At 47.5% G+C, this 25,512-nt stretch overlaps 1 protein-coding gene across 3 annotated transcripts in view; it reads right to left on the reverse strand.

Moving 5' to 3' along the window:
- Positions 1-941: 941 nt before the first annotated feature.
- LOC147097098 (arf-GAP with GTPase, ANK repeat and PH domain-containing protein 1-like) overlaps positions 942-25,512 on the reverse strand; it is a 189,577-nt gene continuing 165,006 nt past the window's right edge. For 2 of the 3 annotated variants that reach the window (XM_085972930.1, XM_085972929.1), the window contains exons 13-18: positions 21,838-21,978; positions 10,753-10,907; positions 9,849-9,939; positions 7,912-8,134; positions 4,773-5,028; positions 942-1,782 (exon numbers count right to left, since the gene is read on the reverse strand). In XM_085972930.1, the coding sequence (XP_085829056.1) occupies positions 1,585-1,782; positions 4,773-5,028; positions 7,912-8,134; positions 9,849-9,939; positions 10,753-10,907; positions 21,838-21,978 (1,064 nt within the window). In that variant the 3' untranslated portion in view covers positions 942-1,584. Of the gene's footprint in view, positions 1,783-4,772; positions 5,029-7,911; positions 8,135-9,848; positions 9,940-10,752; positions 10,908-12,210; positions 12,271-21,837; positions 21,979-25,512 lie in introns of all 3 variants that reach the window. The other variant, XM_085972928.1, reaches the window with a different exon arrangement.

A 25,512-nucleotide genomic window follows, 5' to 3' on the forward strand; every position in this document is an offset into this window, starting at 1 on the left:
GCCTTCAAGATTTGCTCACCTAAAGCATCTCCCGCCACTCTACCAGTGTATTACTTCTGAGTTACCGTGACTTGGTCATTCGGCTGCTAAAAGCTTCCTGCACTGACGGAGTGTAATGGGACTGAAGAGGCATTTTCAGGATAACCAAGAATAGCACGTGGTGCTGAAGTTACAGTACACTTATACAGGCCAATTAAAAACAAAATTTAAACCCTCCATTTTCTCTCTCCCCTTCTCGTCTCACTTTGCCATGCACACGAACTGGGACATGTAGTCTACTCTGAGCCATCTGCCAACTCCACTTTGAAATTGGCCATTCGGAGGTTTGTGCGAGTGCCTGGTAATGACTCCTGATATTATTTTCCCTGTGGTGAAGGGGCTGGCCTCCACTCAGTGGCTGAGTGGCAACTTGGCAGAGCAAGGATCATCAAACCCACGTCCCATCATTTCATGGCACTACGCATTTGCGCTCCAAGCTCCTGTGCCATTGTGGCCCATTCTTAAAGAAAATGTTTAAAAAAAAAAAACCTTACTTTAATTATTTGCCCCTCCCATTGCTTTAATCTCCTTTCACTGCTTTCCTGTCAGACAGTGCTCCTTTCGTTAGGATAGATTGAGCGGCAGGCCTTTCTTTGGTTTGCATCAGGCCTCAGGTTTTCCTTTTTTGCCCAACAGCACTTCAAAGTTAAAGGCCCGGCTTCAAATACAACCTCAGCCAAGCCACTGCGGACTGTCGCACTATTATGACGGAATGCAGTGTGGTTATGTAAGGTTAAAGGGCTTTCTGCCCAATACAGCACTCGTGGTGCCTCGTAGGGTGGACAATTTAGACATCTGCTACTTCAATGACTCCTTTTCATTTCCCCCAAAGAATGATAATACAACTATTCCTTGTTTGAACTTCAGAGGATAGTACGAAAGAATGTTCCGTAGGTCTTCGCATTTCTCTAAATACTGTAATATCCAATATTACACACAAATTTCCTTTACAAATTTAAATACAAGTGCACATCTGAAAGAAAACTGCAAAGGAACATTCAGTACTGATCGGACCACCATTTAAACAGTTAGAAAATAAAACTGACATGTTCATTATGTCAAATATAAAACATTTGTAGCTGAAAATTGGCCTCTATAACTTACTGCAGGTTCATGACTCCAGCACGTCACGGTTTTTGCTTTGTGTAAACAACTTTCAGTTCTTTTTAAGAATGATGAAACGACTGGAGTAGCAGAAACCTTCCTCAAAGCCTGGCTCCTGCGGCTAAACTGCTGTCCTACAAGTCGTGACACCCCTGACATCGCATTACCTTTAGATCGGACCTGGTAAGGACAGCCCAGGAAATAGGCCTTAAAACATCGAGCCGCTCTTGCATTGAAGAACAGCAGTTTCAATCTCTCGGTCCGAGGGCTTTGGGACAATTGATATCGCCGCTTGTTGGAAAATAAGCTTCTGGTTTCCATGAATTGTGCCCCCCTGGTCACCAAATTCGGCAATAAAATGGGGGTGGGAAGTCTGGAGGCTGCGGTAGCTGCCCTTTAAGAATGTAAAGGTGTGGAAGCACAGTGCGTCAAGGCTTCTCTTTAATGTGGAAGCCTGGACTCAGTCCTTCCGAGACTGGCGTTGATGCTTTTCCTGCTGAGACTGGGCGTCATACTGCAGCCGTCGCCAGGGCAACCGTGTTGCAACAGAACATCCATGCACTCCTGGCTACCTGCTCGGCGGGCGTGGTACAGGGCCGTGTTTCCATTCATGTCTCTGGCCTTCACGTCAACGCCATACTGTGGAGCACACAAAAAACCAAGACGAGAGCGTCACTTTTATTTCGGAAAAGATTTCCCGTCGTTTCTCAAATGTGTTACCTCCTCCACGGTTCGTGCCCCCCAAAACCCAGGCTCCTGCAACAATCCCGCCCTGTCCCCACGAGCATTGCCAGGCAAGCCTCTGCCAACAGCAACAACGAAACCACTCGCATTATGCGCTTTTATGTTTGCACTGAACTTCAGCCAGTTTTTTTTGGGGGTGGGTGGGTGGGTGGGGGGTGCACTCTTACCTCTTGGATGGGGAGCCGGTCTCTGTAAACGTGTTTGGCCCCGCTTTTAGATGCAGCTGCAAAGACAGCACGTTTGCTGCCATTTACATTGCCAAAACCAACTGCTCTATTTTTTGGGGGGTTAATGCTTCCCTCCGATGTTTCTCTCCCTCTCTCTCTGTCCCCTCTCCAGGCACCTCTGCAGCACTCGCAGGTGCAGACGCTGGCAGCTCCTCCTCTCAGAGAGAGAGACGCACACACTCTCTCCCTCTCTCTTCAGCAGCAGCAGCAGCAGATGTGGTCTCCCCTCTGTCTCTCCTCCCTCTCCTGGGCACAGAGAGAGAGAGAGAGAGAGAGACCTCTCCTCTCCTCTGGCACAACAGCAGCAGCACAAGATTCCTGACTGTCTCTTGTTGCACATCCCGACTGCTCTATACTGACAGCAGAATCACAGACCCACATTCTCCAGGGTTTACAGTGCCCTCGGGCTAAGGGAGCTGGGCTTGCCCACACTTGTGCAATATAGCTGATGGAGGAAGACTGGAGCTCCCTTCCATTGGCTGCAGTTAGTGTAAAAGCACCTGACGAGGTATTAGAGAAGGCCAAGAGTTGTATCTGTGCCTGTCTCTCTCTGGAAAAGGACCTTGCTTCACTGGACTTCTGGCTTAGCTGGGATTAGGAACACGAGGTAAATTGTCGTCCTCTGCCCTTGCTGCGCAGCACTGCATGCTGGGTGCGTTTGCTTGGCCACACGTCCCCCACGATATTCTGCCTGTTAAGATTAAATGACCACTTGCTCACCACATACGGAGTGGCAGATTCTAACCAATACTGTATGAGAAACTGTTTCCAGTGGCAGGAGGGTCGGTAACCAGAGGACACCGATTGAAGATAATCGGCAAAAAAAATCCAGGGAGGAAATGAGGAGAATTTATTTTTAAGCAGCGAGTTATGATGATCTGGAATACACTGAAAGGGCGGTGGAAGCAGATCCAGTTGGGAACATTCAAAGGGAATTGGATAGATACTTGAAGGGGAAAAATTTGCAGGGCTGTGGGAAAAGAGCAGGGCAAGTGGGATTAATTGGAGAGCTCTTTCAAAGAGGCACGATGGGCTGAATGGCCTCCTTCTGTGCTGTAAGATTCTATGCGGGGGCTTGTGCTCGACACTGGGAGAAGGGGTGGGAACGGTGAAAGTGGAGGGGGTAAAAAATAAACTGCAATAAGTTTTTTCTTTAAAATTCCACTACTGGAGCACTGTCCCTCTGAGGAGTTGCCCACATTTTAATCACTAAGAACAGTGGCCTAGAAATTCAGTAAGGCCCCGCCAGCTCGCTTGCGCCCAAAAGTTAGCGCTGCGCGCGGAGCCAGTTGCGACCGTCAGAAATTCAGTTTTTGCGCCCCAAGTCGGAACCAGGCGCTATTCCAGGGTGTGCCCGCCCCCGCTTGGGGCGCTGAAACTGAATTTCAGCGCTGTAGGTGCCGCTGCGCCACCCGCTGCGGAGCGGCAGGCTGCGGTACTGCAGGCCTCCTCCTTCTCTTAAGGGGGAGGTGCCTGCAACGGGGAGATCGCCGCTTGATAGTGCCGGCAAATGAGCCCGGCACCACGGAGAAGTGCCGGGCTCGCGGAAAGCAGCCGGCAATGCCGCGGGGCGGGGGGGGGGGGGGGTGGAGGAGGCCGGGGAAGGAGGTGCGGGCAGGCGGCCACCGAAAAAGCGGCCGGCCGCACCTCCGCCTTAACTAGCGCCACTAAGGCTGCAGGACGGCCACGGTTGCAGAACGTTGTTTGCGGCCGCTGCGGAAGAGGCGGCCGCAACTAAATATGGGGGTCGGGCCGGTATCGGGGCGGAACCGGGGCACTGTGCACACCGATGACGTCATCGGTGCCGACGCAGCGCTACCGGCTACCGCCGCCATTACCGCTGCGCTGAATATCAGCGCAAACTCCTCTATTGGCGCAGAAGCCCTCTTTGGGCGGTAACTGGGCGCAAAGCTGGCGGGGCCTTACTGAATTTCTAGCCCAGTGATTCTAGAGTGTTACTGTAACTGTATCAGCGAAGAGTTCAATTTCCAATGTTGACCGCTGGAAATGTCTTGCTGAACGTCCAACACAGCGCAGACATTTTAAAGTGCTTTGAAATTCCAGTTGGGACCAAAAGTAATGTGAAGTTGTGCGGTTCATCCCAGCAAAGTGTACTGAGCAGATCCCTCTGCAATCCTGTGCTTTTGGCTGCGTGGCGCGGAAGAGATTGACAGTTACACCCTGCAATAGCTTATCCCAGGAAAGTGTGGGGCGATACAGATGTCGGAAAGAATATTACAATTTGAAGATATCTCATTAAATGGAACTAGAATTCTTCCGCCATAGATCTGATCACTGCCAGGGTAAACCTATTGTAAGGTGGGGCACACGCAAAGCAAGCAGGCAAGAATGCGGAAAAAAGATACCACACTCAGCTCCAAATGTCATTGGCTGCATCTCTTCTCATTCTACTTATTATCTCCCCGTTACATTGTGGCCAATTCCCCACTGCAGTACTGAGGGAGTGCTGTGTTGTCAGAGGTGCCATTCTTCAGCCGAGATGTTTAACTGAGGCCTCGTCAGCCAGGGGGTGGGGTGGGGAGGGGTGGGGAGGGGAGGGGAGGGGAGGGGAGCGCAGCGCTGTTTGAGTTATCAGGCCATCCTTGAGAGAAAAGGAACGCTGAGGACAGGATCTGTGCCAGGCTGAATCAAACCTACCCAGACAAGAAGCTGCGTTATTACTACATCCTTCAGCTCACAGGCGAGGTGCAGAGCTGTCCGCTTGTCTTTATCTTCAGTGCATTCGTTGATGTGCTCCTTCTTGGCGTGAGCAAGCAGCAGCAAGATGCTGTGAAGGTCCTTCTCCATGACGGCTCGGAACAGCTGCTTTCCAATGGGAGCGTCGCGGTATTTCAAGGGCGCGACAAAGAGCTTCTGCTCGTACTTCGCTCTGATCCAGTTCTCCCTTTCTTCCCTATAACAGGAAGGGGGGTGGGGGAAAGGGCAGGTCACAGCGGTGTCTCAATATTTATGACTAGAAGCAAGTTAAAAACAGCAACAGTTTACATAGGATTACGTAGGATATACGACACAGAAACAGGCCATTCGGCCCAACCAGTCCATGCCGGCGTTTATGCTCCACTCGAGCCTCCTCCCATCTTTCCTCATCTAACTCTATCAGCGTAACCCTCTATTCCCTTCTTCCTCATATGCTTGTCCAGCCTCCCCTTAAATGCATCTATACTATTCGCTTCAACCACTCCCTGTGGTAGCGAGTTCCACATTCACACCACTCTGGGTAAAGAAGTTTCTTCTGAATTCCCCATTGAATTTCTTGGTGACTATCTTATATTGATGGCCTCTAGTTATGCTCTTCCCCACAAGTGGAAACAGTCTCTCTGTATCCACTCTATCAAAACCTTTCATAATTTTAAAGACCTCTATTAGGTCACCCCTCAGTCTTTTTTCAAGAGAAAAGAGACCCAGCCTGTTCATCCTTTCCTGATATGTATACCCTCGCATTTCTGGTATCATCCTTGTAAATCCTCTCTGCACCCTCTCCAGTGCCTCTATATCCTTTTTATAATATGGCGACCACAACTGTACGCAGTACTCCAAGTGTGGTCTAACCAAGGTTCGATACAGGTTTAGCATAACTTCCCTACTTTTCAATTCTATCCCTCTAGAAATAAACCCTAGTGCTTTTTTATGGCCTTGTTAACCTGTGTTGTTACTTGTAGTGATTTGTGTATTTGTACTCAGAAATCCCTTTGCTCTTTTACCCCACTTAGATTCCTATTTTCCAAGTAATAAGTGACCTCCTTTATTTTTCTTACCAAAATGTAATACCTCACATTTATCTGTGTTGAAATTAATTTGCCAATTATATGCCCATTCTGCAAGTTTATTAATGTCCTCCTGTAATTTGTTGCAGTCCTCCTCAGTATTGACTATCCCACCAAATTTGGTGTCATCCGCAAATTTAGAAATTGTGTTTTTGATTCCAAAGTCTAAATCGTTAATGTAAATTGTGAACAGCAGTGGTCCCAGCACTGATCCTTGTGGAACTCCACTACCCACCTTCTGCCACTGTGAATAGCTACCCTTCACTCCCACTCTGCTTTCTGTCCTTCGACAATGTTTTGCTTAAGCCTGGAAGAGTCTACTCAGAACGTGACTGGCAACAGCCGTGTTATCTCCTCCATATGGGTAAAATTCTGTTAAGATTTCTAGGAAGGTGGGTGAACTTCTGTGGGGGTAACTTACTGTGGACGAGCCAGAGATGCCCTCTGGAGATCCAGTTGATAAGTCATTTTAAGATTTAGTAATAGTTAGACACAGTGATGGCGCTTTGCATTTGTATGAAGTGTGAATGTTTTTCCCCTTTTCTCACTCCCGGAGGCACTGACCAGCGCTGGAGTACAGTTCTGCAGGTGCTGGCAGCCTGCTGGTACTTCGCTCTGTGTTGGCAGACTATTCCGTCACGTGGAGAAGGCATTGCAGCCAAAGCTAATTCTGTCCTCTCCAAAGTCGACCAAGTTGCCCAACGTGGGGACACTGAAGCCAATCGTAGGGTCCCCACTACCTCCCTGGCTGAGGTCAGTTCATTCGGCACAGGCACGATGGGCTGAATGGCCTCCTTCTGTGCTGTATCATTCTATGAGTCTATGACCAGGTAGCGAATCTGACTCCTTTGTGATCTCTATGGCTTGGTACACCACCACACAGAGCAATTATCAACTAAGCATTCAGAGAAATGGACTAAAAAATTTAAGATAGGGGGCCACATGACATACTAGGCTGGTGGTGTTGGACTGCAGGCCAAATCGATCCCTATTTTTATCCAGCCCACAGAGCCCCTTGCCGGCTTCTTTTATCTTTGTGTGCGAGGCTGATTTTAACTTTGGCTCAGCTTATACTTTTGAATAGGTCCCGGCCTTAGAGGATTGGAGAAGGCTGCTCCTAGTGATTGACAGATTTAAATCAGACAGGAATTCCCCCAATCCTCCAGCCCCAGGAACTTTAAAGAGCTCAGACGGAAAATTCAGAGTTTTCAAAATGAGCACGAGGAGGAGGAGCCTGGAAATGTTGTGTGTGGGGGGGGGCTATCACATTTTTTGTGTATAGCAGCTTTGTAAAGCACTAGACAATGTAGAATGAAGGTGACAATTCCAAGCATCAAGGACTGCCTCTCAGTATCTCGAGTTTTGAGCCAGACTGGAAGAGGTCTCCTAGAGAGTGTCCTACGAGGAGAGATTGGGTAGACTAGGCCTATATTCCCTAGAGTTTAGAAGAATGAGAGGTGATCTCATTGAAATATATAAAATTCTGACAGGGCTTGACAGGATAGATGCTGGGTGGATGTTTCCCCTGGCTGGAGAGTCTAGAACCAGGGGTCACAGCCTCAGTATAAGGGGTCGGCCATTTTAGACTGAGATGAGGAGGAATTTCTTCACCTAGAGGGTGGTGAATCTTTGGAATTCTCTACCCCAGAGGGCTGTGGAGGCTCAGTCGTTGAGTATATTCAAGACCGAGAGCGATAGATATTTGGATACTGAGGGAATCACGGGATACGGGGATCGGGTGGTAAAGTGGAGTTGAGGTCGAAGATCAGCCATGATCTCATTGAATGGCGGAGCAGGTTCGAAGGGCCAAATGGCCTCCTCCTGCTCCTATTTCTCATGTTCTTCGATGCAAAGAATGAGGTGGCAGATATCTGTGCACAAAGCACATTTCCTGATGGGAATGAGAAGCATGCCATCAAATGTGTAGTACTTCAGAAGTATGGCTCCTCTCCCTCAGACCCAAACCTCTTGCTGGTGACCTTAGCAATGGAGAGCGCTAAGCAGTCACTTGCCGTGTCGATTCTGGGGTGGGCTTGTTGCGCCCCCGGGTATTCCTCTCCCACACGCTGTTTGCCATCTCATTTCCGATGGACGTTAATACAAGAGTTAGCTCCAAAGGCCAGTCATCAAGGTCCAGAGAGCGTACTCGCGAAAGATGGGTCCCAAGGTTGCGGTGAATCCCTGAGCATTCAATACAGATGAGTGCTCCTAAGTTCAGACTTGCCCAGGTAGGATCTATAAAAGGGGGAAAGAAAATTTCACAACTTCAATTTTTTTTTAAGAAACGGATAAAGCATGAAAATATAGTGGTCACATATGAAAACTCATAAATGTGTGGGCAGATTTAGGAGGTGCAGAGCAATGTGACTCCACATTGGTGGCATGAGGTTCGAGCCTGCAGTCCTCCCACTACAGGAAACTCTCGATTTACCGGCACCCAAACAACCAGAAATCTCGGTTAACCGGCAAAATTCAGGAGTAGGTTCAGTTAAGTTTCTCTTCATATTAGTGGCCGTTTCTTGATTCTTGGCTGTGTAATCGGGGGTTCCTGCACTTGTTGCTAAGCAACAGGGACGCTTGGTCTGTGGCCGGGCTTCTTGCAGCTGTTGCTAAGCAACAGGGAAGCCTGGATTTGTTGCTGTGTACGGAGCTCTCGTACCTTTTAACTATACCTCTCTGTAATCCGGACTTTTTGATAAACCGGCACCACGCCGGTCCCGTCGGTGCCGGATGAAAAAGAGTTTCCTGTACTGAGTTGCTCACCTCAGCCATGTTGCTGCAGGGATGCATGGGTTGGAGGCCTCGAGGTGGAGGTACCAAGCCCGTCTTTGTACACCACCTACGGCCAGCACAAGAACAGGGATGGCCTGGGAGCAGGTTGCTCACAGTTGGTGCATGGCCTGGGGAAGGTCAGAGTGTGGAGAGATATCAGCAGCAATAAAAACCCTCTTCCCACTGGTTTGACACATTTTCCCACCAGTTTTCCTGAGATGTGAAACGCTCGTTGATTGGTGGTGTAGGAGCATCCGAGTGGTTGAGGCAGGGATGCCCATTTTTTTTTCTTTACATGTTGACTGATGCAGCTACCTCTGGTATAAACAGGATGGTTTCATGAGCCGGAAAGAAGACTGCAGCAGCTTTATCTGAATGCGTCAGACATGCAATGAAATGTGAAACAGGATAAAAGGCCTTGAAGTCATTCCGAGCCTACTGTGGATCTTAGTTAACTACCAGTTCAAAGCCCTCCTTTAGGCCTAATGTCTGAAGTACATTGGGGTAGAAATTGGTATGCGATGCACCCATTTTTCAGGAGTAAAACGGACGCAAAGCAGACCAATTTAGCAGTGGTTTGGCCTGTGCCCAATCTGTGCAGGAATTGGTCCCACTGCCAAATTTATGGGGCCCTTTTTTTTTTTTTTAAGCGTCCTGGGTGGATACCTAAAACAGGTGTGAGGCCCCTTGAATATATAAATTACGGGGCTAACATAAAGGCCCTCTTTCACAAATTGGTCACCTCATGAGCGGGGCAGGTATCGGGCCTACCCCACTCAGGATTCTTCTGTCGCCACCAACCAAAGGTAAGTTTTTTTTTCCCTGCCCAGAAACACCTCCCTCTGGAGCCAGGAGGAGCAGGAGTGTTCCTCAAACATCACAGGTGTCGTGATCGGCCCTGCCCCTGTAGCCCGCTCCAAACCCCCACCTCTCCCGGGACTTCTAGCCCACTAAACTCCAGCTAGGTGTAAAAACTCAGAGCCACGCATGACTTAGCTGCAAGGTCCGAGTGCTGATGCGATACTGCAGCCCAGTCAGAAGGGAGTTTGACAATTTAAACATTCACACCGAAGCCAATTTACAAAAGACAACGCAATCTCGACAGGAAACAACACGTTTAATTTGGTGATCTTTGCTTTAACATTAAAGGTTTTGGAAAGCAAATGTAGGTTCTTACTTGCTGCAGCGCAGTCAACACAGAATGAATTTCCTTTGGCGTTTCTTATCGCCTGAAGGGCAACCGCTTCACTCCGGCTGTCCATCCGAGCCTAAAGTATAAAGTTATTGCACTTAGGGAGCTCAATGGACACATGAAGACAGTAGGAAAAGGATCGTTCTCTCACAATACACAATGGACCTGAAATCCGGGTCTGGGTGAAAGTGCTGCTGGGGCACATGTCTGGTCAAGGAATCGGGAAATCGCCTGGAATCAGGAAACTGGTGCGATGCACTTCGCTCTAGCCGTGACTGAGGGTGGAGTTTGTTGCCAACGGCTAAACGGTTGAATATAAAGCTGTTTCAAACCTGAATGAATTGCTTTCTTTTTCATTCAATCTTGCATTACACAGAACCTTAAAACAAGTTTGAAGAACATCGCTCTGGGGATAGCTGATGCCGACAACATTGTCAAAAATGTGTGGCCCTGCCATCCTTTACCTCGATGAGCACAAATTTGGTGAAATTATTCACTTATAGGGCATGAAACAAACTTGTGTAAAGGTCCATCATATCTACTGTATTTGGGGGATTCGTTTTGGAGACAGCACAAACATCTATTGGGGCAGCTTTATGCATGCAGTACATTAACAGGAACCATACTCTGGGATAACAACAGGAAACGCTGGAAAAACTCAGCAGGCCAGGCAGCATCCGTGGAGAGAGAAACAGAGTTAACGTTTCAGGTCGATGACCTTTCATCAGAACTGGGAAAAAAAGCAGGAAATGGAAAGCAAGTTTGGCAGCTGGGAAAAGGGGGAGGGGATGAAAGAACAAAAGGGAAGGTCAGTGATAGGATAGAAAGCGGGAGAGATTAAGAGACATTAAGAGATATTCAAGGCAAGGGCTTTGCTGACTCAGTTTACCTTGTTCTTGCTACTTTCACAGGACTGCAGACTGGCCAGGATTTGACTCTCAATGGCTTGGACCCAGGCATCCCTCTCTTCAAAATTCACCGCTTCAAAGTACCACATCTGGCCCGTGCTGGAGACAATGGTGAACTCGATGTTCTCCTCTTGCTCTGTGAGAGGGGAAATGGAGAAATGGATTGTTTTCCAACAGAATCGTGGAACAGTCACTGATGTAAAGGTCTGTGAACTTGGCTCTCCTACCCAGTGTTGGATATAGATCAATAAGCAGAGTGTTCACAGTGTGCTGTGTATAGCCTTGCACTCGCTAAAAGAAACTATGTATTCACGTGGAACAGATTAACCAGTCACACACGATATGATAAGGTTATAGCTGCACATTAATAGAATATCAAAACTTCATTTTTCATGAGGCTGAAAACCTATCCAATCAAACTGTTCCAAGGCCACCCGCTACCTGCTATTGGTTGAGTTAGTAAGCTTGCTGCCCAGTGTGGGACTGAGCTGTACAAACCAGGAACGGCCCAGGTTCGAGCCCTGCCCTGTGCTGTGTCAGGTGGTGTTTCAGCAGAGGCATGACAGTTTGCCTCAATGTCCCAACCGGGGGGGGGGCGAAATCAGCCAAGGTTCCAGCTACCGATCGCCTTCCCTGATGGAAAGTGGGCGAGTGACGAGTGACAGGACAGGATTGGACTCTGTTGTGATGCACCAAGCTCAACTGGCCTGTGGACACACTCTGTCCAAGGGCACACATGAAGAGTGGCCACTGGGGCCAAGGTACCGAAGGGGTGGCCAGAATCCAAGGAACTCTACCCCAGGATACCGCCCGGGGAGGGGCGGGGGCTCTGCTCCATAAGTCACACATTCTTTGAGAAGGATTTTACAAGTTTGCTAGAAATAGCAAACCACAGCTGCTCCCACTATGCTTACAATGTTGCTGGCACATAAGCGACCAGCGGAAATTCTCCCTCTGATATGTATTTTAAAGGGTTCTATTCACCTGGAGTCGTTCTTTTGCAAGAGCCACATTGTGCATCTACCAAAATGGATTTGCAGGCTAACACAGCCCTGTTTAACGTGCAGTTTAATTAATGGGACAGATTTCTTTAAATAAGCAGAACGTTTGGCCTTCATTCTGCATATACATGAACATTAACACAATTCTCCTTTTCCATTATCTAGCAAATATACACTGGGCTGCCCTCTGTTTGTCCCTTCTCCCGCACCCCCCCCAGCACCCCCACCCCCACCCCCAAACCATAAGAACACTCAAACATGGGGTTCACAGTCCAGACAGGCTCGGGAGTGAGGATTCAACATTCACGGACGCAAAAAAGACACTGAAACGCAAAAAAGGGACAGGACAAACGCTTGAACACAGAGATACTCCGGACAGAACACACACAACAACTAACGATGGTTCAAGCCACTGGAGACAATTTAAAAGGACGTTACCTGCTCTGTAAATATTTCTTAAACTACCAAAACGCTTTAATTTCCACACCCTGCGTTTGGCTGCAGCCAGAATCCAGCAAAGCAAGAAGTAGAAGCAATTGGAGAAAGACATTGGAGAGAAGATTACTGCAGAGCACAGGAGCACATCAACAACTGCAAAAAGGAAAACCGCCGAACGAGGATCTTGTCCGTCTCATATTGGGCACGAATGGAACAGTATCATTCCAAGACTTAAAACATGCATCTGATATGCAAAGTGTATCTCTCATGTCAAGCTCTTGACACCAATTCAGTTTTATTATTTCGCCTGCACAGTTGCAACAAGCTCTAAAGTGGATGTTTGCCTTCACTGAGAGCAGCGATTAACTGTTGAAGAGGGACTGAACAGCCTTTTGTCACAACACAATGTCAGGAGCCCATCTACTGCTGTCTGAAGAACTAGTTATCCTGTCTCCTTTCAAATGAGTTTACTGCCACCCACAGTGCAAGATGACTGTATATTATATATACACATATATCCACACACACACATACACTCTTTTCTGATTAACCATTAACAAACTTATTAACAATTATTAATAAACTCTTTATTTCTCATCTACCATGTATTTTAGCCAGCAACAAGGAGCCTCTTGACAACTGGAGACAAAAGGCTTCTCTGAACATCTTCTCCAACCCAGTTAATGGCTGCTACACTTAAAACCTCCTCCCAGCCTTATTTTGCCTGTGCAGATGGAGTGATCACTTGTCTCAATTAGAGGAGCAGGCCATACATTAAGTGGAAGCTGTAGGGGGTGGAGGAACACAGTTGTCTGACTGGTGCAACAAGAGGGTGGGGGTCTCAGCTACCAAATTTGGGAAAGACAGGGATTTCGGCATTGAATCTGGCCTGAATTGTACAATCACTGACTGGGAAAGGTGGGGGCTAGTTCCTGTTAAGAATGTCCTGCGCAAGCTGGGCCCGTGCCCGAGTATTTATACTCTCCCTGGACAGCGCCACCTGTAGGCCGCTCAGTATTATTTCATAAGTCTTTCTTTCATGAATGATTCATGTCACCACCTGTGTGGCGCCTTGGGACGTTTTACTCTGTTAAAGGCGCTGTATAAATACAAGCTGTCATTGCCCTAGTGGGAACTGAACTCGCAACCTCTGGGTTTCTAGCCCAGTACCACAAACACTAGGTTACCGCACCCATAATGTAGCCGAACACTCCTGCGGGAAAGTGCACGTGTGTGGACATTGGGTGAGGAGAAGATAGGACTGGGCTGAGCTTTGATGCTCCCTGCAGTTGCATAGCCGAACAGTTATGGTAAAGGGTCATATATGAATAATCGCCATTTAGTCAAGATACTGAAAGGTGCACGGCGCCCATGGAACTGTGCTCCAGCAAGGAGTCAAGGCCTTCAGGAGAGCAGGGGAGAAAACATGAGCAGAACATTAACAAGTGGTGGGGGGCTGGGGAGGGGGGAAAAAAAGAGGGAAAATGTCAAGTCTGGATTCCTATAAACTGCAGATAAAATTGGGTAAATATATCTGTAACGCAGCCCATTTTAAAAATGTAGTTTTAGTTTAGTTATCAGCTTGATTTGAAGATTGGATTCGTGCTCGTGCTAAGCGTGGTGTCACCGATTGGCAAAAAAAAAAGGCATTGCCAGATGAGGCGAGGTGGAATTTTCACTGAAACAGCTGGGCACACTATGAGCGGCTCACGTTTGTCAAGGTTTCTACAAATGAAGACATACAGAAGGAAAACTCCAAATTGCTCCTGCGTTGCATTGCAGGATCTACCACCCACATTAAACCAGGGAAATCCGATCCAGAACAGAAACAAGTTCGACAGCACTCTCTGGAGCAACGTGGGTTTCCAGGTCCGCTTCACAAAACAGCCAGCAGATCAAAGATATCACAGCTCCCTGTGTGATATACCAACTGTCATGAATTTTATCATTCATGAAGAAATGACTCATGAAGTAACACTGGGCGGCCAGCTGGTGGCGCCGTCCAAGGAGTATAAATACACGGGCGTGGGCCCAGCTTGCCCAGGATGTTTTTGTAACCAGGAACTAGCGATGTAACTAGAAACTCATGGTTGTGAAACAGTTGATTAAAGCCTTGTTTTATACTCAAACCAAGTGCTCAGTAGTTATTTTACATCACCAACTGCGTGGCTCCCAGCCTGTTATAGGAAAGGTGCAATGTACTCTTTAGAGACAAGTTTTGCCTCTTCTTGTAGGCCCCAGTGTGCCTCTCCTAGTGCAGACTGAGAGGGTCGCCTGGTCTGGTATGGCCTGCTCTCAGCTCGCTGCCACTGCTGGTGTGTGACCGGATGCTGGAAGACGGTGCGTTTGTACCATGTTACCATTTCTTACCCCCTCGGCTCCCTGCACCATCCCTGCTCCCTCTCCTCTAAGAAAAGCATTCCCTCTACCTGGCCCCTCCCTAACCGTTCAGAGTTTATTATGTAGGGACCTACTGGTGCCGAACGAATGCTTTACTGTTGTGTTACATCACCAGGCCGCATTATTTCTATATCTCAATTGGATATTCAAGAAAAGTTGCTTACTAATAGATCTCCCATGGCATTGCTCTCGGGATGATCTGTGTATTATTCTGTTACTAAAGTTGGGTTTTCAGTTTGAGGGTGAGAGATTTGGATCTCAAACCAGCGTACTGAGCTTAAATAAAGGAGACTATGAAGGTATGAGAGTAGAATTGACTAAAGTGGACTGGGAAAACAGATTAAAGTGTAAGACGGTACAAGAGCAGTGGTCTACATTCAAGGAGATATTTCACATCTTTCAAGATAAATATATTCCACTGAGGAAAAAGGGGAATAAAAGAAAAGATAGCCATCCGTGGCTTAGTAAAGTAATAAAGGATAGTATCCGACTGAAAACAAGGGCATATAAAGTAGCCAAATCTAGTGGGAGGATAGAAGATTGGGAAGCATTTAAAAGCCAGCAAACAATAACTAAAAGATTAATTAAGAAAGGGAAGATAGATTATGAAAGTAAACTAGCAAAAAATATAAAAACAGATAGCAAGAGTTTCTACAGCTATATAAAAAGAAAAAGGGTGGCTAAAGTGAACGTTGGTCCCTTAGAGGATGAGACCGGGAAACTAGTGGTGGGGAACATGGAGATGGCAAAGACGCTGAACAAATATTTTGTATCAGTCTTTACAGTAGAGGACACTAAAAATATCCCAACACTGGACAAACAGGGGGCAATGGGGGGGGTGGGGGGGGGGGGGGGTGGGGGAGGAGCTAAACACGATTAAAATCACTAAGGAGATGGTACTCGGTAAAATAATGGGACTTAAGGCGGATAAATCCCCCGGACCTGATGGCCTACTCCTAGGGTCTTGAGAGAAGTGGCGGTAGGGATTGTGGATGCATTGGTGATTATTTTCCAAAACTCCCTGGACTCAGGAAAGGTCCCGACAGATTGGAAAACTGCTAATGTAACACCCTTATTTAAGAAGGGAAGTAGACAAAAAGCTGGAAACTATAGACCAGTTAGCCTAACATCTGTGGTTGGCAAAATGTTGGAGTCCATTATTAAGGAAACAGTAACAGAGCATTTGGATAAACATAATTTAATAGGACAGAGTCAGCATGGTTTTATGAAGGGGAAGTCATGTTTGACAAATTTGCTCGAATTCTTTGAGGACGTAACATACAGGGTGGATAAAGGGGAACCAGTGGATGTAGTGTATTTGGACTTCCAAAAGGCATTTGACAAGGTTCCACACAAAAGATTACTGATCAAGATAAAAAAATCACGGGATTGGGGGTAATATACTGGCATGGGTGGAAGATTGGCTATCTAACAGAAAACAAAGAGTTGGGATAAATGGTTCATTCTCGGGCTGGCAATCAGTAACTAGTGGTGTTCCGCAGGGGTCAGTGCTGGGACCCCAACTCTTTACAATCTATATTAACGATTTGGAGGAAGGGACCGAGTGCAACATATCCAAGTTTGCCGATGATACAAAGATGGGAGGGAAAGCAGTGAGTGAGGAGGACATAAAAAACCTGCAAAAGGACATAGACAGGCTAAGTGAGTGGGCAGAGATTTGGCAGATGGAATATAATATTGGAAAGTGTGAGGTTATGCACTTTGGCAGAAAAAATCAAAGAGCAAGTTATTATCTAAATGGAGAGAAACTGCAAAGTGCTACAGTACAAAGGGATCTGGGGGTCCTGGTGCATGAAACACAAAAAGTTAGTATGCAGGTGCAGCAGGTGATCAGGAAGGCCAATGGAATCTTGGCTTTTATTGCAAGGGGGATGGAGTATAAAAGCAGGGAAGTCTTGCTGCAGTTATACAGGGTATTGGTGAGGCCACACCTGGAATACTGCGTGTAGTTTTGGTTTCCATATTTAAGAAAAGATATACTTGCTCTCGAGGCGGTTCAGAGAAGGTTCACTCGGTTGATTCCGGAGATGACGTATGAGGAAAGGTTGAGTAGGTTGGACCTCTGCTCATTGGAGTTCAGAAGAATGAGAGGCGATCTTATCGAAACATATAAGATTGTGAGGGGGCTTGATCGGGTGGATGCGGTGAGGATGTTTCCACTGATGGGTGAGACTAGAACTAGGGGGCATAATCTTAGAATGAGGGGCTGCCCTTTCAAAACTGAGATGAGGAGAAACTTCTTCACTCAGAGGGTAGTAAATCTATGGAATTTGCTACCCCAGAGAGCTGTGGAAGCTGCAACATTAAATAAATTTAAAACGGAGATAGACAGTTTCCTAGCAGATAAGGGAATTAGGGGTTACGGGGAGAGGGCAGGGAAGTGGACGTGAGTCTAGATTCGGATCAGCCATGATCCTATTGAATGGCGGAGCAGGCCCGAGGGGCCGTATGGCCTACTCCTGCTCCTACTTCTTATGTTCTTATGTAATCTAATCAATCACAAAATCTAATTGCTGTGAATAGGCACGTCCTGATTAAGTTAGAATTAGAATTTCATTATTGTTGCACACACTGACGTAAGAAAACTACTAGGCACTTGGTCAGAGTATTAAATAAGGCTTTAATCGACTGTTTCACAACATAGAAGTCTCGTTATCCTTCACTAGTTCCTGTTTACAAAATGTCCCTGAGCAAGCTGGGCCCGTGCCCGAGTATTTATACTCTCCCTGGACAGCGCCACCAGCAGGCCACCCAGTATATTTCATAAGTCATTTCCACATGAATGGCACAATTTATGTCATTCACATCCTGAGGTCATTTGTAAGTTAATTGCCATTTTGAGCGTTTGCTTTTTTTGAAGTTTACCTGTATGATTCCTGAATTTTGAGCTACATCGCCTCTTCAGTCACATTGCTCACAGGTAGTCTGGGATCTAGGGCACGGTTCTGAGGTTGAGCCAATAACCGGGCCTGTGTAGCTAAGGCCACTGCACTAAGTAGGTCAATCCAGCTCTTTGTAGCCACTTATAAACTGCTGAGTCCAAAGATGTGCAGGTTAGGTTGATTTGGCTATGATAAATTGACCCTTAGTGTTAGGGGATTAAATACGTGGGGTTACGGGGATAGGGTGGGATATGTGTCGGTGCAGGCTCGATGGGCCGAAATGGCCTCTATCTGCACTGTAGATTCTGTGATTCTGTGAAGAGAGCAGTTATAAGTGCTTGGAAATTTCAGGCTCCCAGTTAATGACTGGCTTTCTTTCATTTTTCCAAAAAGATTGTGATAAAGTGTATTATTTTGAACTGTGACAACCACATGCCAGGCACAAGACTTAAAAAAATTTCTAATGTCAGATCTCCTGTGGCATTGCTCATGGTAACTTGGATGATACGCTGTTTAATAAAGGACAGGAGTTTCGTCATGCACAATATATTATTCTGCTATGGTGCAGCTCTGTCCCTTTCGGGCAAAAAAGTCGAATTGTTGTTAAGTAAACAGAAGCTCAGGGTCACTCAAAGTTTAACTGTTCCATGCTCAGGAAATTTTCCGTAAATGTACACAATCCTGCCACCAAAATGTAGAGGTGTGTCCCTTTAAGGCTAGAAAGCTTAACTGCTGTTAAGCAAACCCTACGTGAGTTCATATAGAGGCCAGTTGAGAGGATGCATTCTGGGTCTGGTATTTTATATTCCTGTGGAACTCCTTGGTCTATAGTTTTCTTTTTAAAGAAGTGGGACACTGAAATTTGAGTGCGACACTTTAAGCGCGACAGAGCAAAGTGTTGGTCAGGAAGCGCGAGCTTGATGAACTATTAAGAACAGTACATTGGGCTTACATTTCCTGTCTGTCACACTCTCTTTTCGACCCTCATATGGCCTAAAATTAGAATGAAAGCTAATCATTACAGCAAAATTGAAGAGAGAACCCACTGGTGATTACAAGCCTTCGGACCACAAGGGCACAGGATGGTTTTTACTGAATAATACGCATCAAATTACTTTACAGCTGCAGAAATACTGGGAGAATACGTACTCCATTGGATGTGGGGATGGTGCAACAACACTGGCCCACAGCGCAATGCTTGTTTCACATAGAGATAATTAAGAACAAAAGGGAGGTAATTAAATGGTCGCGGGCTCTGTTCCTCTTTACGCAGCGAGTCGTGATGATCTGGAACGCGCTGCCTGAAAGGGCGGTGGTAGCGGATTCAATAGTAACCTTCAAAAGGGAATTGGATAGATACTTGAAAAGGAAAAAAAATTGCTGGGCTATGAGGAAAGAGCAGGGGAGTGGGACTAACTGGCTAGCTCTACCAAAGAGCCGGCACAGGCACGATGGGCTGAATGACCTCCTTCTGTGCTGTAATCTAGGAGTACTGTGAGGAATGTCTGAGGCTCAAAGCTGCTCGTTGCTGAACCTCCTTTGCCTTAAATCAGCTTTCCGGTAGGTCACCTGACAAACTGCTGTGGGTAAATGAGGAAGGGGGGAAAAAAAAAAGAACAACATTCTCCAGCCCAGCCTACCAACATAATCATGTCACTACTGAATTTTTTAAAAAGATAGAAGCCAGTTGGTGAGCAGATTGTACTAGCTTTAGGATCTATAGTGAAGGGCAGCAAGATTTCAGCAGCAGAAATACCCCCAAAAAGAACGTAAGAAATAGGAGCAGGAGTCGGCCATTCGGCCCCTCGAGCCTGCTCCGCCATTCAATAAGGTCATGGCTGATCTGATCTTGGCCTCAACTCCACTTCCCTGCCCGCTCCCCATAACCCTTGACTCCCTTATCGTTCAAAAATCTGTCCATCTCCACCTTAAATATATTCAATGACCCAGCCTCCACAGCTCCCTGGGGAAGAGAATTCCACAGATTCACGACCCTCAGAGAAGAAATTCCTCCTCGTCTCGGTACTTGGTAAAATAATGGGACTCAAGGCGGATAAATCCCCTGGACCTGATGGCTTGCATCCTAGGGTCTTGAGGGAAGTAGCGGTAGGGATTGTGGATGCATTGGTAATAATTTTCCAAAACTCACTGGACTCAGCAAAGGTCCCGGCAGATTGGAAAACTGCTAATGTAACACCCTTATTTTAAAAGGGTAGTAGGCAGAAAGCTGGAAACTATAGACCGGTTAGCCTAACATCTGTGGTTGGTAAAATGTTAGAGTCCATTATTAAGGAGACAGTAACGGGACATTTGGATAAACATAATTTAATAGGACAAACTCAGCATGGTTTCATGAAGGGGAAGTCATGTTTGACTAATTTGCTGGAGTTTTTTGAGGAAGTAACATACAGGGTGGATAAAGGGGAACCAGTGGACGTAGTGTATTTAGACTTCCAAAAGGCATTTGACAAGGTGCCACACAAAAGATTATTGCTCAAGGTAAAAAATCACGGGATTGGGGGTAATATTCTGCCGTGGGTGGAGGATTGGCTCTCTAACAGAAAGCAGAGAGTTGGGATAAATGGTTCGTTCTCAGATTGGCAACCAGTAACTAGTGGTGTTCCGCAGGGGTCAGTGCTGGGTCCCCAACTCTTTACAATCTATATTAACGATTTGGAGGAGGGGACCGAGTGTAACATATCAAAGTTTGCAGATGATACAAAGATGGGACGGAAAGTAGTGAGTGAGGAGGACATAAAAAACCTGCAAAGGGACATAGACAGGCTAAGTAAGTGGGCAGAGATTTGGCAGATGGAATACAATACTGGAAAGTGTGAGGTTATGCACTTTGGCAGAAAAAAATCATAGAGCAAGTTATTATCTTAATGGCAAGAAACTGGAAAGTACTGTAGTACAAAGGGATCTGGGGGTCCTGGTGCACGAAACTCAAAAAGTTAGTATGCAGGTGCAGCAAGTGATCAAGAAGGCCAATGGAATGTTGGCTTTTATTGCTAGGGGGATGGAATATAAAAACAGGGAGGTATTGCTGCAGTTGTACAAGGTATTGGTGAGACCGCACCTGGAATACTGCATACAGTTTTGGTGTCCATACTTAAGAAAAGACATACTTGCTCTCGAGTCAGTACAAAGAAGGTTCACTCGGTTAATCCCGGGGATGAGGGGGTGGTCATATGAGGAGAGGTTGAGTAGATTGGGACTCTACTCATTGGAGTTCAGAAGAATGAGAGGCGATCTTATTGAAACATATAAAATTGTGAAGGGGCTTGATCGGGTGGATGCGGTGAGGATGTTCCCAATGATGGGTGAAACTAGAACTAGGGGGCATAATCTTAGAATAAGGGGCTGCTCTTTCAAAACTGAGATGAGGAGAAACTTCTTCACTCAGAGGGTGGTAGGTTTGTGGAATTTGCTGCCCCAGAAAGCTGTGGAAGCTACATCATTAAATAAATTTAAAACAGAAATAGATAGTTTCCTAGAAGTAAAGGGAATTAAGGGTTACGGGGAGCGGGCAGGAAATTGGACATGAGTCTAGGTTCGGAATGGTCATGGCCCTGTGGGTAGTGGAGTGGGCCCAGGGGCCGTGTAGCCTGGTTCTGCTCCTACTGTGTTCTAATTCTGTGTTAGATTTCAGGAGATGGTTTTATTCCTGTTCCTGGCTGGGGTGGAGATTGCCTTTACAGAAGGTAAGTACTGTAGAAAATATAGGGACAGAGTGATCTCCTGGAAGAATTTCGATCGCCTAGATGGGTCGGAGAGGAATTTCCCAGATTTTTTTCTCCCAAATTGGCCATTGGGTCTTTATCTGGTTTTTCGCCTCTCCCGGGACATCACATGGGTTCGGGTGGATGCAGATTGATAGTAGATTGGCGGTTAGGATCAGATCAGCCATGATCTTATTGAATGGTGGAGCAGGCTCGAGGGGCCGATTGGCCTACTCCTGCTCCTATTTCTTATGTTCTTACGTTAAATGGGTGACCCCTTATTCTGAAACTAGTTCTAGATTCCCCCATGAGGGGAAACATCCTCCCTGCATCTACCTTGTCAAGCCCCCTCAGCATCGTATATATTTCAATAAGATCACCTCTCATTCTTTTAAACTCCAATGAGAATAGGCCCAACCTTTCTTCATACGTCAACCCCTTCATCCCAGGAATCAACCTCGTGAATCATCTCTGAACTGCCTCCAGTGCAAGTGTATCCCTTACAGGCCACCTAATTCCTCCAGACGAGTACTCAAAATATTTCGCAATCAAATGAGCAGTTAGATGGTCACAAAGAGATCCCATCGCGCCAATGTGCTCACCTTCCGCCAGTCCCATCATGCCATCGGCCTTGCTCACACTCTTCTTCCTGCGATGCTTCTTACGGTTTATCTGGGGCGAGGGTGGGGAGTCCAGCTTGCTGCTCGACGGACTGGCGATAACTTCCGCCGTGGCAGCCCCTTCTTCAAAAAGGAAAGTGCAGATATTAAATAACTCTAGCTGTGATACATTTAAGTCCATTTTTCAAAGTACCGTGTGGGTTACTGGAGGCCATTTTGTCCTCCCTCCAAATTTCTCTCCTCTTCCCGTGACTCATGTTGAGGTACATTTCTACAGGCACTGCTAACCACTCCAGAGACTTCAGCACATAATCCAGGCTGACATTCCGGTGCAGTACTGAGGGAATGCTGCACTGTCGGAGGGGCAGTACTGAGGGAGCGCTGCACTGTCGGAGGGGCAGTACTGAGGGAGCGCTGCACTGTCGGAGGGGCAGTACTGAGGGAGCGCTGCACTGTCGGAGGGGCAGTACTGAGGGAATGCTGCACTGTCGGAGGGGCAGTACTGAGGGAATGCTGCACTATCGGAGGGGCAGTACTGAGGGAGCACCGCACTGTCGGAGGGGCAGTACTGAGGGAGTGCCGCACTGTCGGAGGGGCAGTACTGAGGGAGCGCCGCACTGTCGGAGGGGCAGTACTGAGGGAGCGCCGCACTGTCGGAGGGGCAGTACTGAGGGAGAGCCGCACTGTCGGAGGGGCAGTACTGAGGGAGCGCCGCACTGTCGGAGGGGCAGTACTGAGGGAGAGCCGCACTGTCGGAGGGGCAGTACTGAGGGAGCACCGCACTGTCGGAGGGGCAGTACTGAGGGAGCGCCGCACTGTCGGAGGGGCAGTACTGAGGGAATGCCGCACTGTCGGAGGGGCGGTACTGAGGGAGCGCTGCACTGCACTGTCGGAGGGGCAGTACTGAGGGAGCGCCGCACTGTCGGAGGGGCAGTACTGAGGGAGCACCGCACTGTCGGAGGGGCAGTACTGAGGGAGCACCGCACTGTCGGAGGGGCAGTACTGAGGGAGCGCCGCACTGTCGGAGGGGCAGTACTGAGGGAGCGCCGCACTGTCGGAGGGGCAGTACTGAGGGAGCGCCGCACTGTCGGAGGGGCAGTACTGAGGGAGCGCTGCAATTTTGGAGGGGCAGTACTGAGGGAGCACCGCACTGTCGGAGGGGCAGTACTGAGGGAGCGCCGCACTGTCGGAGGGGCAGTACTGAGGGAGCACCGCACTGTCGGAGGGGCAGTACTGAGGGAGCACCGCACTGTCGGAGGGGCAGTACTGAGGGAGCGCCGCACTGTCGGAGGGGCAGTACTGAGGGAGCGCCGCACTGTCGGAGGGGCAGTACTGAGGGAGCACCGCACTGTTGGAGGGGCAGTACTGAGGGAATGCTGCACTGTCGGAGGGGCAGTACTGAGGGAGCGCTGCACTGTCGGAGGGGCAGGACTGAGGGAATGCTGCACTGTCGGAGGGTCAGTACTGAGGGAGTGCTGCACTGTCGGAGGGGCAGTACTGAGGGAATGCTGCACTGTCGGAGGGTCAGTACTGAGGGAGTGCTGCACTGTCGGAGGGGCAGTACTGAGGGAATGCTGCACTGTCGGAGGGGCAGTACTGAGGGAGCGCCGCACTGTCGGAGGGGCAGTACTGAGGGAGCACCGCACTGTCGGAGGGGCAGTACTGAGGGAGCACCGCATTGTCGGAGGGGCAGTACTGAGGGAGCACCGCACTGTCGAAGGGGCAGTACTGAGGGAGCACAGCACTGTCGGAGGGGCAGTACTGAGGGAGCACTGCACTGTTGGAGGGGCAGTACTGAGGGGGCGCCGCACTGTCGGAGGGGTGGTACTGAGGGAGTGCCGCACTGTCGGAGGGGCAGTACTGAGGGAGCACTGCACTGTTGGAGGGGCAGTACTGAGGGAGCGCTGCACTTTAAACCGAGGCCCTGTCTGCTCTCTCAGGTGGATGTAAAAGATCCCATGGCACTATTTCGAAGACGAGCAGGCAGGGGATTTATCCCCAGTGTACTGGCCATTATTTATCCCTCAACTAACATCACTAAAACAGATTTTCTGGTCATTTATCACATTGCTGTTTGTGGGAGCTTGCTGTGTGCAAAATTGGCTGCTGCGTTTCCTACATTACAACATTGACTACACTTCAAAAGTACTTCATTGGCTGTGAAGCGCTTTGGGACGTCCTGAGGTCGTGAAAGGCGCTATAGAAATGCTAGGGTTTCTTAGTACCTTGCCCAGTTGCCTGTACCCACTGTTAGCGACCAGAGTTGGAAACCTTGGCCTACCCTGGGATTATGAAGCCAACTGTGGTGTCTCCACTGCTACCTTGCCTAAGGGGATCCAATTCAGCATGGGCTAGAAATCAAATCTGGGATCTTTTTATCCTTAATGAGTCAGTCTCACGTCATGCATTAGGTTTAGCCCAGAACTAGATGCTGTCTTATTTCAACATTTTATTTTTAAAAAATTCTCTCTGTGGGATACTAAAGTAATTTTTTTTGAGGATAACTTCTAAATCCTATAGGATTTTCATCTTAATTTACTAATAGTGAGAAAAATAACCCTCAATCATTCTGTACCCACATTTATAACATTCATATTTCATTGGTTACAATTGACTTGTTACAACAGTGACTACACTTCAAAAGTACTTCATTGGCTGTGAAGGGCTTTGGAACGTCCGGTGGTGGTGAAAGGCGCTACAGAAATGCAAGTCTTTTTTCTGAAACACAGAGGCCAAAAATATCTAGAGTTGAAAAAAAGGAAAGAACTCCTACAATGTAGCTAATCTCACTTTTAAGACGTATACAATGCATTCTGGGAGTAGATTTTACAAATTAGCGCTTCTACGAGCGCATAATCAGGGACTGGGGCACAATTTTCTGTATTAGCTTTAATGTGTGGAAAATGATGCTTGGCGCATTGACCTTTGCCCCCCCCGAATTCCCAACATGGGTTGCCATCACACGAAGCTCTGTGCTGGGAAGGCCAAACCGTAAAATCACATTTCGCTGCTTCTAATTGACTGGTAACGGTGAAGTGCAGCCTTGTAAATGTCAGTGTGGAAAGCTATTTCTCCGTAGTGCCTCTTTATGGCAGTGTGTTCGGCTGCATAAACCTGTTGGATTAAACTCCTAGCAATTTAACACGTAGCATTTAGATTCTGGTGGCTTCAGATCTGAGGTAATCAAAATAATCCAGACTGGTAAAACTGCAGGAGAGCTGTTGTCAATGCTGGAACTATATCCGATTATTAAAACATGTATCAACACCCTTTGGCAGATGATAAATTTGTACTTCGGGGAGGTTCCGATATTCAGCTTTTCTGACTCAAGATTTTTTTACACGAAGCAACAAGGTTGGTGGACGAGATCCCATTGCTAGATCCCAGTGCGTTTTTTTTAATCCTTCTCTTTTTCATCTTGAATCACATTTAGACTGCATTATATAATGGTCAGCTTGACTCAATTGGTAGCACAGTTTTAAAGAGTGTGCAGGGACAGAGGGACCTGGGAGTTAATGTGCATAGGCCCCTGAAGGTGGCGGGACATATTGAGAGAGTGGTTAACAAAGCATATGAGATCTTGGGCTTCATAAATAGAGGCATTGAGTACAAAAGTAGAGAAGTTATGCTGAACCTTTATAAAGCGCTGGTTAGGCC

Source organism: Somniosus microcephalus, chromosome 33 (genome assembly GCF_052327205.1).
Source record: "Somniosus microcephalus isolate GS21.2 chromosome 33, FLI_Smic_1.0, whole genome shotgun sequence".
Lineage (NCBI taxonomy): Eukaryota > Metazoa > Chordata > Chondrichthyes > Squaliformes > Somniosidae > Somniosus > Somniosus microcephalus.